This window comes from Macaca fascicularis, chromosome 11 (assembly GCF_037993035.2).
Source record: "Macaca fascicularis isolate 582-1 chromosome 11, T2T-MFA8v1.1".
NCBI lineage: Eukaryota > Metazoa > Chordata > Mammalia > Primates > Cercopithecidae > Macaca > Macaca fascicularis.
This window is the reverse complement of record NC_088385.1, coordinates 119978004-119995557: the sequence shown is the minus strand read 5'-3', so window position 1 is coordinate 119995557 and position 17554 is coordinate 119978004. Positions and strand designations below refer to the sequence as shown.

General features: G+C 53.3%; 1 protein-coding gene across 1 annotated transcript in view; it reads right to left on the bottom strand.

The window, feature by feature from the left end:
- Nucleotides 1–11451, bottom strand: part of DTX1 (deltex E3 ubiquitin ligase 1) — a 41513-nt gene extending 30062 nt beyond the window's left edge. Inside the window, exons 1-2 of the mRNA XM_045366014.2 lie at nucleotides 11237–11451; nucleotides 9731–10731 (exon numbers count right to left, since the gene is read on the bottom strand). Coding sequence (XP_045221949.1) covers nucleotides 9731–9989 — 259 coding nt within the window. The 5' untranslated portion in view covers nucleotides 9990–10731; nucleotides 11237–11451. The remainder of the gene's footprint in view (nucleotides 1–9730; nucleotides 10732–11236) is intronic.
- Between the last annotated feature and the right edge of the window lie 6103 nt (nucleotides 11452–17554).

The window sequence follows — 17554 nt, the reverse complement described above, 5'->3', positions numbered from 1 at the left end:
TCACCTTGGCATCCCTCTGTGGTCAGGAGTGTGGGGAGGTAGGTACTTGCAAAATGTTGGATGAATGAATAACCAAATACATCTGAATGAACCTAACTGAATGCTGCTCATGACTAGGCTGGAGACTGCAAGCTGGGCAGATATGGTTTTGTTCTGGCTCACATGCTATTTACATTTTTAAAATAGTGACCAATATTTATTCATTTATTTATTTATTTGAGACAGGATCTCACTCTGTTGCCCAGGGTGGATTGCAGTGATGCCATCATCGCTCACTGCAGCCTGCACCTCCTGGTCTCAAGCAATCCTCCAGCCTCAGCCTCCTGAGTAGCTGGGATCACAGGTGTGTGCCATCATGTCCAGCTAATTTTTTTTCATTTTTATTTGGTAGAGATGGGGTCTCACTACATTGCTCAGGCTGGTGTTAAACTCCTGTGCTCAAGTGATCCTTCTGCCTCAGCCTCCCAAAGTGCCAGGATTCCAGGCATGAGCCACTTCAGTTGGCCTCAAATTTAAAAATTGGGGCAGACTCACACCAGTCCAGATTTCAGAAATCCCCAGATATCCAAGGGTGGGGCCACACGATTGGCCTCCTTGGCAACAGTGAGCAGGAGCTGAGTTATGCTGGCCCCATTCATGCCTTCAAGTATTTACTGAGCACCTGCTGCGTACCAGGCACTGGAGAGCAAGACAGTTAAAAAACCTCTGCCTTCCCAGACACTGCACACACTTCTATTAGTTCCCCAGGCCCTGTAAGCATCTGAATTTGCAGCCTTTGTGTAGATGGGTAAGCTGAGCTGCAGAGAGAAACTTGGGCAAGATCACCTGGCAAATTAGAGACAGGTCTTGGACCCAGGCTCCCTGACTGTCATTTCCACAGGGCCAGGTGAGTAACACCTTGGAACGAATGAACCTTTGTTCCCTAGAACAGAGGAAGCTGGGGAGGGCGATGCTTACCCCAGCCAAGCGGAGGGCTCTGGGAAGGTGGTATTCCAGGTAAACTCTGCGCTTCCTCTTGCCGTGCTCTGCTTGCAGTTGGAGGGGGAGGGGACAAAGGCCCAGTTGGTCATCGGGACAAGAGGTGGCTGTGCTGCAGCTGCTGGCAGGACTGTCCTGGCAGCCTCCTTTGATTGCCTCGTCCTTTGTTCTGCATCTCAGGGTGCTCAGCTCCAGGGCCCAGTGCCAGACTCCCTCATGCACCCCGTCACTGGCTGCCACTGCTGTCTGTGCAGGCAGCAGTAGCAGCCTGGAGCAGCTCCAGAGGGATGATGGAAGGAGCCCAGAGAGGGAGAGGCGCTTGGCCAGGGTGGCCGAGCAAGGACACAACCATGCGGGACCTGGAGGAGACTCAGTTCCTAGCCCGGCAGCTCCTGGGCCCCAAGGTGGGGGACAATCCTATATGCTGGGACTTCCTTGGCGCCTGTATCACACCCATCATCACCCCACCCCTTACCCCCAGAACAGAAGCACCTTGAGGGCAGGGATTTGTGTCTGTCCTGTTGATTGTGACATTCCTGGTGCCCGGACAGTGCCTGGCACACAGTAGGTGCTCATGAAATTCCTGATGAATGAACGAATAGTGACCACAATCACACGAGTTCGGTACTACCATCAGGTCCATATTACAGGTGAGGAAACAGAGGTTCAGAGGCTCAGGGGGAGAGTGTGGTTTACTTAAGGTCAAAGTCTTTTTTTTGTTTGTTTGTCTGAGACGGAGTCTCACTCTGTCGCCCAGGCTGGAGTGCAATGGCACGATCTCAGCTCACTGGCTCACTGCTACCTCCACCCCCCGGGTTCAAGTGATTCTCCTGCTTCAGCCTCCTGTAGCTGGCATTACAGGTGCCCACCATCATGCCCATCTAATTTTTGTATTTTTAGTAGAGATGGGGTTTTACCACGTTGGCCAGGCTGGTCTCAAACTCCTGACCTCAGGTGATCCACCTGCCTTGACCTCCCAAAGTGCTGGAATTATAGACGTGAGCCACCACACCTGGCCTACACACCCCACGATTCTTAGTAAGCAGCTGGTACTGGGACGGGAACCCACAGCCCGGCCCTCACCAGCAGCATTCCCCAAGGCAGCTGGTTCCAGGTTCCAGGCCCCGTGTCCTCAGTTGATGTCAGCCAGAGGCAGCTAGGGGCTGGTGGGGGTGTCTATGTCAACCCAGAGGCTGGGTGGGCTCATGGGGGGTGACTATCTAAGGGCCTGGAGCTGTCCTGGGGACTGGCTACCACTGGATGTGATTCCAGAGCCAGGTAGAAGGACGGAGGCCCAGGGAGAGAGACAAAGGTGGCGGGCGGAGGCCCGGGAGCACCCCAGGCACCCCCATGCCCCAAGAACATCACACTGGGAAAGAGTTAGGGACCCCAGACCCATTGCCTACTGCCTGAATGGGCACTTGGAGCCACTGTAAGCAGTCCTGCTTCATCCCCTTCACCTCCCCATGGCCTCCCCCTCCTGGCCCCTCCTCGTCACTCTCTAATCACGCTCTCCATAATCTCCCCTCCCATCCCCTCGCCCTTCACTCCTTACCACCTTCTTCACCATCCCCTCCACAGCCCCACTACCTGTCACTTCCCCATCACCTCCCCCACTCTAGCCCCCACACTTCCCATCACAGCTTCCATCTCCTCCTTCCTCTCCAGGTCAGACTCCACAGCTCCTTTGGAAGGATGAGGCGGGGGATGGGAGGAAGTGGGAGAGGAGGAGGGAGGGAAGAAGGAGGAAAAAGGGGTCAGGGGAGGAGAGGGAGAAGGAGAGAGCTGCGAGGGGGGTCTGTCCCGGGCATCCCCACCCCCAGCCCGGAAGGCGTGGGCAGGTCGCTGATGGTGCTGTCCAAGGTACTCGGTGGCCTGGGCGAGCCTGGGAAGGTCCCTGCCCACCCAGCTGCAGACCTGGATCTGATCTCAGATCCACCTCTTCCCAGTGTGGGCAGGTGGCTCCCCACCCTCTGAGCTTCAGCTTTACTATGTGTAAAAGGGGGTGACGCCTGCTGACTGGGTGAAGGGAACCCAGACAGACTGTAGGAAGTGCCTGAGGCTGCCCCTGCCCCACCTGCTCCAGCTCCAAGGGCCCATGATTAATGAGGCTGGTCCTGCGGTGTGGCTGTGAGTCCCCTGGGGCCTGGCTGCTAAAGGGCAGCAGCTGGCAGCCCAGCCTGCCAGGCCCCAGTGGGCCCCAAGAGGCCTCCTCTACCCATCCCCTATCTCCCATCACAGCCTCCCTCTGCCACCCAGGCCTGAGACCCTCCTCCAGGACCCTGCTGAAGGACCCCTGCTGTTTCCTCCACCTGAAAGTGTTCCTCCCATCATTCTATTTACCTAAACCACACACTCTCAAAGGATTCCTCCTCCAGGAAGTCCTCCTCTCAGAGGCTCCAGGCATACACTGTGCACATCCTATGGCTGAAGGCGCCCTGCATCTCCCTAGTGAGGCATTTAAATCTTTTTCTTCCTTGAGCATGAGTGCTTACTACGTGCAAAGTTGTATCCTCCATGCTTTTACCTACATATCTCATTTAATCCTCATGACAACCCTCCCAGCTAGGGACTATTCTTATCCCCATTTTACAGAGGAGGAAACAAACTTAGAGAGGTTAAGGAATTTGCCCATGGTCACACAGCCAGCAAGGGGTCAAGCTGGGTTTTAGTTCTGTATCTGTTGTCCTGATGAGTCAGAGGGTTCAAAGGCTATTCCCATGATATGCATTTGCCTTCACCTTCACTAGGCTCTGAAGTTGATCTGAAGTGGATAGATTAGACTCTGAAATGCATTACGTCCTTCTGTCTGAGTCCCCAAGACCCATCGCAGGACCTGGTACTGAGAAGCCACCAATGACTACCAAATACGAGCGATGAATTTATAGTTTCAAAACAGCTTCTGGAGTTAGCTGAGCAGCCAGAGACCATGGGTCTGCAATGGTGGAAATACAGACAGTGTGACTGGTGGTTGGGGAGACACCCACATGTGGATTAGCTGGACCTGCTGCTACCAGAGATGGACCGCTCCCTGCCCCTACACATAATCTTTCTTGCTCCTGGCATCACAGCCAGCCTTAGTCTCCAGTGAGGAGGCTGGAGAGAGGGTCCCAAAGGGTCCTGTAACCAGGAGCTAGCCCTGGAGGCCTCCAGGGTAGTGTAGGCTGTCCCTGCCTTGGGCTAGACTCCGACAACAAGCCCCAAGAGCGCTCTCAAGAGAGAAGGGGGAGGGGGTTCTCTCAGCCCTCGCATTAAATGTCACCTTGTTTTCTATCCCTAAGGCCTGTCTGGGAGGCCTGGGCTCTCGCTTAGGACTGGTAGGCTGTGTGACCTTGGGGAAGTCACTCACCCTCTCTGGGCCTCACTGTTCCCAGTTGGTGTCTAAATTCCGGAGGTGCTTTCCCTGGTGATGGGAAAAGCTCCTCCCATCTGGGTGGTAACAGCCTAAGGGGCTCCAGCCTAAGTGTCCTCAGATAGTGCTTACTTTCAGGGCAGGGGCCAGGGCTGAGTGAAGCTCAAGGTTTCCGGGGAAGGAGGCAGGCTGGAAGATCCTGGAAACAACCAGCACCTGCCACTCCAACCTGTCGGCCAGCTTGGGGGCACCAGAAAAGGCCAGGCTTGCAGCCTCGGATATGGCATCTATGGATGGTCCCCAGCTGGCCTCCCTCGGCCTCAGCTTTCCCATCAGCAGAGTGGGCAGGAGGCTGCCATGCACCCCTCCAGGAGCACATGGAGAGCGACATGGGAGATACCAGGCAGATAGGTGCCCCTCCCCAGCTCCAGCCATACGAGGCCAGGCAGTGAGCTGGGAGCTGCTGCAGAAGTGGCTGAGTCGCACCTCTGTCCAGCTGTGTGCACTGGGTGGGAAATTTAGGGTCTGGGTGAGGCAGCTGTCCCAGTGGCAGGGGATGTAAATGATCCCCCAGGGAAGTTGTGGCCTCTTCTCTGGGAGCAGAAAGCCAATCTCAAACCTTTCCCCCACTGCCGGTGGCAGCCAACCCCTCACCCCAAGACCCTGACGGCTCCTGGGCCCGGCCCAGCCACCAGCTGAGCACTCCTTGGCCTTGGGCTTCCCATATGTGGCAATCTTTGTCTGTGGGAGGGACGGTTGGAGACAGAGGGAAATGAAGAAAGAAAGCTTTGAGGGAAACCGGGCACTTGGCTCAGTACTGCAAAGCAAGCAAGCCACCCATCCCTCGCCCAGCTCTGACTCTCCCTCCAGCCCTCTGCCTGGGACACCACCGTGATGGATCTAACATCATCCAGCTCAGGGTCACAGCATCAGGCCTCCCCGTGTAGGGGCCCCAGTTTCCAGTCCAGAATCTGGGCTCTGGACCTAGAGGGCTTCAAAGGGAACCTCACCCCCTGCAGGGAGCAGTGAAAACAGCCCAGCAGGGGAAAGGTGAGGGGGCACCGGCTGAACAAACAGCAGCCCCCGTGGGGCCAGAGCCTGGCCTCTCCCCTGTGGCCCCAGCCTGACACCTGGGCTTTCTTCCGCTGGCTGCACTGCACGAGAGGCATATACACAGGGCATGTGTGTGTCAGCATTGTGCGAGCAGGCTGGTGCTGTGTGTGTGTACGCACACGCACGTGTACCTTGGCACACACCATGAGGCGTGGAGAAGCCATGCTGGGTGTTCCGTGGCACCAGCACAGTCTTACCCCATGCTCAGGTTAAGAACATGTGAGGGCAGGGGGTCAGTGACCTGCAGCACGCAGGTCAAATCCACCCACCATCTGCTATTGTGCAGCTCAGAAAGTAAGAATGGCTTTTACATTTTTAAATGGTTGGTGGGGGGGAAGGAAAATTTTATGACCTGTGAAAAAGATATGAAATTCAAATTTCTGTGTCCACAACTAGTTTGATTAGAACACAGCCACACTCGTTCACTTACATATTGTCTATGCTGCTCTTCTGTTCTGATAGAGTTGAATAGTTACAACAGAGACTGTGGGTCCCACAAAGCTTAAAAGATTTATTATCTGACGCGATCAGAAAAAAATCAGCCAGCTTCTGTATTGGGAAACTAGCAAAGCTAGGGCCGTCTCCCCGCAAATTAAAGTTCAGCTTCAATGAACATATCGAGAATTTTACAATTAGAAAATCTAGACAGAAGCTTGTGTTGATTTCAGCACATACACGTGAGTTGTGGGTTTTACAGCATTGTGTTGGAGTGTGTGTGTGTGTGTGTGTGTGTGTGTATGAAATATAATATTTTCAAGATTCACGGCCGGGCACGGTGGCTCACACCTGTAATCCCAGCACATCGGGAGGCCGAGGTGGGTGGATCACTTGAGGCCAGGAGTTCAAGACCAGCTTGGCCAACATGGTGAAACCCTGTCTCTACTAAAAATACAAATATTAGCCGGGTGTGGTATGTGGTAGCTGCCTGTAATGCCAGCTACTTGGGAGGCTGAGGCACGAGAATCACTTGAACCCGGTAGGCAGAGGTTGCAGTGAGCCAAGTGCTCTAGCCTGGGCGACAGAGTGAGATACTGTCTCAAAAAAAGAAAAAAAAAAAAAGATGTACGATCTCTTGCTGGTGTCTCATACACACAGTGGTGAACCCGTGCTACGTGCACAGTAGATAATTCGTTGATGTTTGTGGGATAAAGTCAGTCAGATTCTCTCTGTCAATCTGAGAACGCTGCTGGAGAAGTGATGCTCTCACCCATTTCATGGATGTGGAAACAGATCTGGAGAGGCCTGAGGTCACACCACTGGCACTCGGGTTTGCTCCCTGCCGGTTGAGGCTCTTTCCCAGTCCGTTACCAATGAGGACAAGACGTCCTTTCTTGAGATTGTTTTGCTCCTGGGTAAAGCGGGGGAGAAACCCTCACATGTCTGGTGAGGAAGCCTCTTGCCCCACTCTCCAGCAGATTCCCAGGCAGCCGAGGTCTCCTGCCAATCGCAATAGGTTTCCAGGCCTTCCTCCCTCTCTGGTTGGGGTGGGAGGGGTTCCTGGCAGGCTCCCAGGAGTCCATTTAGGAATGAGTGTTTTTTTTTCCCTTTTCCGGCAAACAGGGGGCAGGTGTGGAGTGAACAGCTCTGGGGAGGGGGTGAGGGGAAGTGACCGGAGCTGAACTTCTGGGGGATCCAGTGAGGCTGAACCATAAAAGGGGTACTATTGAGAGAATGAGGCCTGATGAAAGGGGAGTGTGCAAGTCTGGGTACTCGGGAACATAAGGGGATGCTAGGAATAGAAATGGGGGTTCCCCCAAAGATAAGAGGATCAAAGGTAAAGTTGCCAACGTGGCAGCCTTGTGGGGAGTCTGTCCCTGCTTCTAAGGACCCCGGCGCCCATCCCCCACCCAGCTAGGTCCTGGAGGATCGCTGCACCCAGCATTAGCTCTGAACCTGCAGAACAGCAGACCTCCTAGCAAGCAGTGATGTCCACCCACTTCTGCCCTCACAGCCCTGCCCTCTACCCCTAGGAGAAAAGAGAACGGGGTGGGCAAGGTGCAACACTTCCCATTCCTCCGTCAAGTCCTTGGTGCCTCTCTGGAAGAATGCGCACATGGAGCTAATGATGACTTCTACTCTCTGGATCAAATTCAAAGTTCTTTGCATGGCTGTCCAGGCCTGTACATCTGGCCCTTGCTCAGCTGCGTCTTGCTCCATCTTCCCCTTGGTGGGAGATGCATCTCAAACAGAACGGACTTAAATGTCCTCTGCTCCTTCCCACCCCAGGGCCTTCGCACTGGCTGTGCCCTCTGCCAGGGACACTGGTGCCCTCACTCATTCTTCAGATCTCTGTTCAAACATCACTTTCTCAGGCTAGCCTTCCCTGAGTACCTCTGGGCCGGGTTTAGTTCATGCTTTCAGATCTGCCACTGATTGTCTCTGCGGTGGTATGTTTACTTGCTTCCTGACCACACCGGGAACTTCAGCGTAGGTCCTCCAGCAGGAAACCTCGACTGACGACTCTGTCTTGCTCCCTGCTGTACTCCAGTGCTTAGCACAGAAATGCACACACAGCAGAGATCAATAAATAATCATATGATGGAATGCACAAACAATTGGCACCACCAGTGATGGTGGTCAATGCCTGGAGTTACGGAAACATAGATGTACTAATCTGTACCATCCATAAGCCATTTGTTATGAATTCACCTGTGTTTCTAGACATGGTAAGCACCCTGTGGGTACCAAGCAATGTTCTAGACTATTGGAACGTCCAATCATTGCAGAAACTTCTATTGGACTGTGCTAGTTAGAAAGGCTGGCCTTCTTTCTAACTAGCACGGTCTAATAGAAGTGTCTGCAATAACGCAATGTTCTGGATCTACACTGGCCCACAAGGTACCACGAGACTCATGTGGCTACAAGCACTTGAAGTGTGGCTAGTGAGACTGAGGAACTGGATTTTACATTTTACTTAGTTTTAATTAATGTAAATTTAAGTAGCCACATGTGGTTGGTGGCTACCGTATTGGTTGGCACAGCTCTAGAGAGAAGGAGAGCACCCTACTAGCCTGGGGTTATTATGTGTGGTTCTGACATCCAGGAATTCGTAGGGACTTCCCCAAACCCCATCAGCTGGTCCTTGGGGGGTCAAATGTGCCAAGGATTTCTAGGCTGCTTCTACACGGCAGGATCCCACCACTCCCCACTGCCGACGAAGCTTGTCACAGGTGCCACCGGGCAATGACTCAGGGAGATCTCCCAAACAATGACAAATCTCCAGAACAAAAGAGAGTAGGCCTGAGAGTGGGACCTCATCGTTTTTATCACCATCATCACCTATCACATTACCACCAATACAACCATCAACATCACCATCATTACAACCACAACAGGATCACCAATACCACGAAGTAACATCCACACACAGGGCTACCAGCCACACCACATCGCCACGAAGACTGCCACCAACATCATTTTCTCCATCATCACCACCCCATCACACCACTTCCAGCACCACCACCAACACAACTGTCAATGTCACCAACACCAATGAATTCCAGGGTTAACGCTAGCACTGACATCACCAACACTGCCACGTCACCATCATCCATCCCTCCATTATCACCAAGACCCCACCACCATCAATACTATCACTGAGTCACCACCAACACAACTGCTAACACTGTCTCCTCCATCATTGCCACCCCCCACCATCAACACCACCAACGCCCCCATCCCCAATTAATTACCACCAGCAGGACTCCACCCCCCAAACCAACACTTGGAGCCAGTACAGGATACCAGTTAAGAGTTTTGGCTCTGGAATTCAACCACCTGGGTTTAAATGCCAGCTCTGAGTTTAAATCATTCAGCTTCTGGGAGACTCAGTTTCTTCATCTATAAAATGGGACTCATAATAATACAACAATAAACAGACTTACTGCCTGTGATTCTTGGAAAAAATCAAATGAGGAAGTGCATGTGAAGCCCTTATTCTACAATCACATGCTACTGCTATTCTAGATTCTGTGCTCAGTGAGCACCATTTTATTTAATCCTCACTCAGCTGTAAGAGATATTGATCTACCCATTATGCAGATGAGGAAACTGAGGCTCAGAGAGAGGAAGCAACTTGCCCAAGGCCCTACAACTTGCTCAGAGGCTGTACTGGAATCCAAGTCTTAAACTGGACAAGGTTAGACTGCCCTGTTTTTCTGGAGGTGAGGCAGGGAGATAGGGAAGGGATTTGGGATCAGATTTACTGGGATTTTCTGCAGCCCACGCTGCAAGGTAGTGGTGGTTCAGCAGGGCGGGTGGCATGGGGTGGGTGGGGAGTCTGCTCACCTGTGTCCTGGCGAAACTGGTGCATGGACTGCAGGTCGATGATGTAGGGCACAAGCTGGGCGTCCACCTGCCCCAGGACCACGGAGCCGCGAGCGTCCTCCTTCAGCACGTTCTCAATGTGGTGGCACACGGTGGCCGTGTAGGGCCGCCAGCGACTGTGCTCATTCAGCCACTCCCACACCACCACCCGGGCCACGTTCTGCGGTGGGAAGCCCAGACCATTCACAGGCATCAGCCCACCGTGGCCTGGCCGTGACATGGCCGCCACTGCCTCAGGGGCCAGGTCCCCCACTATTGCAGGCCCAGCTACTCCTGGGCCTGGCAGCAGGCGGCAACTTCCTCTCTCCCCAGGGGGACAGCAAGGACCGTCTGGCCTCCTTTCTAACTCTGGGTTCTCTCTGAGGCCTAGAGGCCTCCGTTAAAGGAATGTGGGGTGGCCATCCAGGCTGCAAAGACCTCTTCCCTGCAGAGCCTTCTCGGATAAAGGGTGCTGCCCTGGAAAGCAAGTGTCTCTCTTATGCCGGAGGAAACAGCTCTAAAGTCCTTGCCCCCTCGGCTGGCTCAGGTAGGGAGTGAGGCAGCCGCCCCCGTTCTAGGTCCAGCCTCTTCAGTGTTGTCTCTGGTCCCTCTTCCCCGCCAGACAGGGCCTGTCACCCAGGAGGCCTGGGCCACAGCCTGCTGCTCCTGCGGCTCTCAGTCAGCCCTCTGCACTCCCAACCGCGTCCCAGACCCTGCGCCTGGCTTCAGTGGGGCTTCTTGCCTCCCTCCAGTCCGGGCCCCCTTCTCCGACGGCTCCTGCTGAAGGGGGCGTCCCTGCCCCCTTGTTCCCTCTCCACGGTGTCCTGGAAGGCCTGGGTGGCTGCAGAACACACGGGGAAGGGGTGCGGCGCGGACCCCCGGGGGGTGCGCCTGGACTGCGGCTCCGGAGCTGGGCTGGGGGACGAGGGGGACGAGGGGGGCGGGGGCCCGTGGGCACGCCCCACCCCACTCGTGCTCGCGACCTGCCAGGAGACAAGAGGGGAGAGGGCCCTTTAAGAGGAGAGCTCAGCACCCCCTCCCCCATTCCCAGGAGATCATTCGGCTGAGAACAATGGGGGACCGAAGGGGGACAGCAAGGGGGGCGTACGGGGTCGCCCCGCCCGCTTTCCCTTGGGGCAGGCCTGGAGGGAGGGCTGGGGCCGGGGGCGCGGTTTTCAGAGACTCTTCGCCTGGGGGGTGCCCTCCTTCGCTCCCAGAGCCTTCCCTTCCCCTGGGGCCCTCACCCTGCCGGGGGGTATGCCGGGTGCGCGGGGATGCGTCGGGAAGCTAGGGGATGAACGGAGCTGCAGGCGCGGCCCAGGGCCCCTCGGGGGTCGCGTCGCGGAGGGGGCGAATCCAGGAGCTGGACCGTCTCTGCCTCCCGCCCTGGGGATAACAGCCCCCCTTCCCCAGCTCAGACGTCGCCGAGCCGCTCGCGGGCCCCCAGCTGGAGCCGGGGGTGGGGTCCCTAAGCACCCGCGCTCTCACCGCCTCTCTTCGTCTCCGGCTCCGGCTCCGGCTCGCGCTCCAGCACCGCCGCCTTCTGGGCTCCCCCCGGAGTGGGAGGGAGCCGCGGTTCTGCCTCCGCGCCCGTTCCCTCCCAGGCCCCTCGGCCGCCGCGCCGAGCTTTCCGCGCGTGGACAGACTGCTCGGCCGACGGACGGACGCAGGAGCTGGCTGGCGGCCGCCGGGATCCCGCGGGTGGGAGGCGGCCTCGGCAGTGCTCGGGAAGGGAGAGGGGAGGGGGCGGAGGAGGAGGAAGGGGAGGAGACAGATCGCGGCCCTGAGCGCCATCGGCGCTGACACGCGAGTCTCAGGGCGCCCCAAATCCTCGGCCAGGCCTTCCCGAGAACCCAAGGGGCCTTCTGACCCCAAGCAGGGCTTGAGGCAGGGAGTGGGGTGTTTAGGAGTCGCCGGCTTGAATCTTTGTCATCTTTATTTCCAGTCTCCCAGTCTAGGGCCTGGCACTGAGTAGGTGCTCAATAAATGCTTGAATGAATGAATAAGATCCAGAGACTGTCTAAAGAAAGATCTTGAAGCATTCAGAGCTAGCCTCCTTTCCTCCTCTAACTATTCCTGGGGGCGGGAGGGTGCTGACAAGGCCTGATTCAGACTCAGATAGAACCGTGGAATCTGAAGAGTACAGATGAGGAGACTGAAGCCAGAGAGAGTAAGACCCAGGCCCAGGATCACAGAAGCTTAGAGCGGTGCCCAGACACCAACCCCAATCTGAATCTCCTGCCAGTACCCAGTTCCCAGCCCTAAGCCCACTTCCCCCAAAGCACCCACCTGCTCCAGGTGAGAGGGGGTGGGACCAGGGGAGGGGACCCTGGCCAGGAGGTGAGAACCTGGAGGAAGAGAAGGGCAGGCCTTCTGCCATGTCATTCACAGCCACCTGCAAACAACTAGTGCTCAATAAATGGTGGGTGAGCATTGGTTGGATGGAAGGGAAGACTGGAAATGGCAGCTACTCAAGTGTTAATGGGATGGCCGGTTCCTCTCTCCTCCAGCAAGCTGGATGCAGCTGAGACACACGTCGGCTGGGAGGGGGGTGGACCACCCGGGGCCTTTGGGTGTTTAGATTGGGGAAGATGAAGGATGCATCCGGGAACTCTAGCCTGGGTGGCTGACGGAGGTCAGTGACCTGTTTGGGCGCCTGCCCAGAGCAGCCCACGCCTGCCTCCCCAGGGCAGATGGGGATACACTAGGCAGGGGCAGGGGCAGGCTGCTCAGGGGTGCTTTCCCAGAACCCAGCTCTGGCTCTCCGGCCTGCTGGAGGGACCTCCCCTCCCCAGCAGCCCAGTGTTGGATGGGCTTTTTCATATTGGGTCAATGATTCTGCTTTCTTTCTCCTGCTGCAGACTACAGAGAGAGGCTTTGCATACGGCAGGGCCAAGTCTGCAGTATGACAGTACTGACAATACTCCCACAGGATCACTGAGTTCCGGGATTTTAGCCTAGGGTCCATGGATGGCCTTCTGGGGTCCATGAAGTCCCCCTCTCCCATTACAGGCAAACTTGTGTGTCTAGGCGTTGTGTGTCTTGTGTGTCTGGGAAGAAGGGCACTGGCTGTCAGCAGATTCTTCTCCCAGGATACTATGACTGAACAGGTTCAGAGCAGATGCTCAACCACCTTATGTTATAGAAGGATCTGGGGACCCCACAGTGGAGAAGAGATTGACTCAAGGTCGCATGGTGATTTAGCAGCAAATTGGAAAAAAGAACACAAGTCTCTGGACTTCCTGTCAAATGCTATTTAAGGTCTGATTAAATGTCACCTCCTCCAGGAAGCCTTTCTTGAATTCATCCCATCTTCCTCTGTGTTCCTTTGCCCATAACTTGACATGACACCCTGTATCACAATTAGCCTCTTAAATGAAATCTGTCCCTGCTAGAGTGAGATAGCCATCATATTCATCTTGGTGTGGTATGGCTGGTGCCCATTACATAAGGGTGTCATTTACTGAGTGCCTATTATGTGCCAGGCACTTATGTAATACTTACTACTCTTCACAACTGCCCCACAAGGAAGGTAATATTGTCCTCATTTTACACATGGAAACAGAAAACCTCCTGAAGCTCAGAGAGGCTAAGTAGCTTACCCAAGTTCCCACAGGGAGTAAGTGGCAGAGCTAGGATCTGTGTCCCAAATGCTTTTGCACCTCCCATAGCACCATGCTGCCTCTGTGTTTGTTGAGTGACTAATGGATGGCATCCAGCTGAGGATCTGGTGCAGTGTGGCCCTTAATGGCCCCTCTCAACTGGGTTTGGAACATCTGGGAATGCAAAACTGCTCCCAGGGAACTTGGGGAGAAAAGATTTCCAAGGAGAGGGAAGGAATTTGGCCACCAAGGAGCCCACAATTCACTGGAGGGATGGCTCAGATGCCAATGAGGAAGTCAATAGGACAAAAGCAATCAATCATGAACTGTTTTTCTTTTTTTTTTTTGGTCCATTGAGGCATTTTATTTATATAAATTTATTACATCCCTAGAAAAACAATCCCAGGATTTTCCCCCTTATGTGTTTTTGTCTTGCTTCCTTATGGTCCCTGATACCAGCTGAGGTTGTCAGGACAATGAAACCAAAGGAGATAGGGATACCATTTTTCTAGATCTTTGAGTTGCAAATCAACCTGGGGCTTGTCACTGTACACTTGTTTAACCTGCCTGTGAGGTCCACAGTGATTTTTCTAGCTCTGTAATTATTGATGATTTCAAAGTCACTGATATAAACTAAGTTGCATTATCACACTTAGAAACTAGATGACAATTTTGGAACACAACCTAAAACTACCTGGTGTTTGCTTCTCTTCTCAGCATGTTGATGCTATTGAGAGCATTGGCCAGGACGTTCACATGCACCATTATAGCAGCTCAGAAAGATGGCAGAAAGAGACTAACTCATTTTTTTTTTTGTTCTGCCATCCACCATCCACTCATCCATCCACCCATCTATCCATTCATCTATCCACCCATCCTCCATCCATCCACCCACCCACCCATCTATCCAGTCATTCATCCATCCACCCACTCATGCATCATCCATTCATCCATACACCCACCCAGCCATCATCTATCCATCCATCCATCCATCCATCCATCCATCCATCCATTTATTCATCCATTCATCTATGCATTCATGTATGAAACTTCCCACCTTCCTTCCTTCCCCTCCTCTGTCTCTCCCTTCCTTCCTTTCTTCCTCTTTTTGTTTATTTATTTTTTTCAGATGGAGTCTTGCTCTGTCACCAGGCTGGAGTGCAGTGGCGCAATCTCAGCTCACTGCAACCTCCGACTCCCTGGTTCAAGCGATTCTCCTGCCTCAGCCTCCCAAGTAGTTGCAATTAGAGGCACGTGCCACCACGCCCAGCTAATTTTTGTATTTTCAGTAGAGACAGGGTTTCACCACGTTGGCCAGGATGGTCTCGATCTCCTGACCTCATGATCCGCCTACCTCGACCTCCCGAAGTGCTGTGATTACAGGTGTGAGTCACCGCACCCGGCCCCTTCCTTCCTCTTATCCACTTATTCATCCATCCATCCATCCATCCATCCATCCATCCATCCATCCATCCAAAAACTACCAGATGCCCTCCTATGTGTCAGGCACTGGGCTATGAACTGAGATACAGATATAACCCAAGCAGCATGGCCTCTGCCATCCTGGGTCTCAGAGTCTAGTGAGAAAGTTAGACATGAATCAAAGAATCACACAAAGTGTAATTCCAAACTTTTGCTAAGACTATGAAGTAAAAGTTCAGGATATCATGAGGACATCTAACAGGGGTCCTATCAGGTCTAAGAAATCAGGGAGGGCTTCTCAGAGGGGTTGATGTTTCAGCTACTCCCTGAAGGATTCACAGGTCTTAATGTGGCTGAGTGGGGTAGGAGGGGGAATGATTACATCAGAGGAAACAGGAATGTGCAAAGGCCCAGAGGTGGGAAAGAGCTTGGTGTGTTAGAGCAACAGAAAGGAGACCAAGTAACCACTGAGAAAGAAGAGGGGTGAGCCTGGGGCCAGATGAGGCAGGGCTACCATACAGGGCCTTGGAAGACCCAGTATGGATTTGTGATTTTATCCTAAGAGTCATGGGGAGTTACTAAAAATTTGATGTGATTTGATTTGTGTTGGAAAGAGCCTGGAATTAACTAGACTTTATTGAGTACCTACTGTATGTCCAGCCCTGGTCTAGGTACAGGAGAGTCTGGAAGGGGACACAAAACAAAATGAGTGACACTGAAGGCGGTATTAGGGGCATGTGCAATTAGGGTATGAGCCCTGGGAGACACATGCCACCCCTGTCCCCAGCCTGTGGAGCCGAGTAGGTTAGGCTCTTTTGAGCCCTTCTCGCCAGCCCTCTACATCGTTCTGTGCAGACCAGCTGTGACCTCCCCTTCAGCAGCTGAGAAAAAGTTTAAGTGGAAAACAGGAAACAGAGTGAGAAGGACTGTTTAGGTGTCTCTGGGGACTGAAATGGGGCCCCTGGAAGTCAGAGTGTTCCTTGGGCCTGCAGGACCCTGGTGGGGTGGGAGTGGTGAAAGGTCTTTTGCTGCCTGCTGAGAATGGGTGGTGGAATTGGAGAAGCCTCAGAAGGGTGGTATCCACAGCCAGCCTTCCTCAGCGAGGACGGTCTGCGGGCGTGAGGTTAGGCTGGGCACTGCTCTCGTGGCCGCGTGTCCAGGTCATGGCTCCTGGGAGCAGTGTCTCCCCATCACCAGCCAGAGGCTGGTTCCAGGTGAGCACAGATTCTTTCCGGGGTCTTGCTCTGAAATTCACATACAGCCGGAGTTGAAAGCAGCTTGAGCATCTATGGGCGAGATGGTGAGATGAACGCCCTCCCCACCCCAGAGCGCTGGGTCCCATGCTGGATTCACGTGAGAATCTCCTGCAGAGTGCATACAAATCACTCACGTTCAAGCCCCACCCTCAGAAACATGTAGTTGGCTGGGGGGTCCAGGTGTTTGTAGGCTTTGGCCAATGGTTCTTTCCCTGGATTTAAGGGATTAAAACTGAGAGATGGTTGTCAGCCTGTCTCTAGGTAGCTGGGCTAATCATATGCGATACTGTGAGCTTTTAGGGTCCATTTAGAACCATCCATTTACTCATCTAATCAGATGCTGTTTGCTGAGCACCTACTATGTGCCAGATACCATTCTAGGCACTGAAGATACAGTGACAAATAAAAGACACAAAATACTTGCTCTCCTAGAGCTGACCTTCTAGGTGGCAGGAGAAAAAAAGTAAATAAATGCATAAATATAGAGTGCATCATGTAATGTAAGTGCTGTGGAGAAAAATTAAGCCCTCTTAGACATTACTGGTGGGGACGTGACTTGGTGCAACCATGTTGGAAAACAGCCCAGCTTTATCTCTGATAGTTAAGCACATATACACCCTGCAGTCCACCCGTTCTACTCTGGAGTATGGACCTTGGAGAAATTCTTGCCCATTTACAGCAGGAGTCCTGTAGAAGGATGTTTATAGCAGCTCTATTCACAGTGGCCAAAGCTGGGAAGTAACCCAAATGCCCATCTGTGAGAGAGCAAATGAATAAACTATGGTTTAACTCCCACGATGAAATATTACACGGCACTCAACATGAAGGAACTATGGATGGAGCTTTGAAATAAAATATTCAATGAAAAATTTCCTCTTACATAAACATATTCCCTTTTTATAAAGTCAAAGGCAACTACAATTATAGGCACACATATGCGATAATAGACTGTATGAAAGGGAAACAGGGGAAGAATAAATACAGGATTTAGAATGAGGATTAAGAGGGGAACGTGGCACTGGGGGTTGGGGAACCATATGGTAAGATGTAAGTCACTGTGGAGATCCTAGCTTTTGTTTGGGTAGTGGTTTCACTGGTGTTTATTACATTCTTCTTCTTTTTTAAGAGACAGAGTCTCGCTCTATTGCTCAGGTTTCAGTGCAGTGGTGCGATCACAGCACTCTGCAGCCTCCAGTTCCTGGGCTCAAGCAATTCTCCTGCCTCAGCTGGGGCTACAGACACGTACCAGCATAAAATAATTTTATTTTATTTTTGTAGAGATAGGGTCTCCCTTTGTTATCCAGGCTGGTCTTGAACTCCTGGGCTCAAGTGATCCTCCTGCCTTGGCCTCCCAAAGTGCTGGGATTACAGGTGTGAGCCACGGTGCCCAGCCATTCTTTTTTTTTTTTTTTTTTTTTGAGACGGAGTCTTGCTCTGTCGCCCAGGCTGGAGTGCAGTGGCCGGATCTCAGCTCACTGCAAGCTCCGCCTCCTGGGTTTACGCCATTCTCCTGCCTCAGCCTCCTG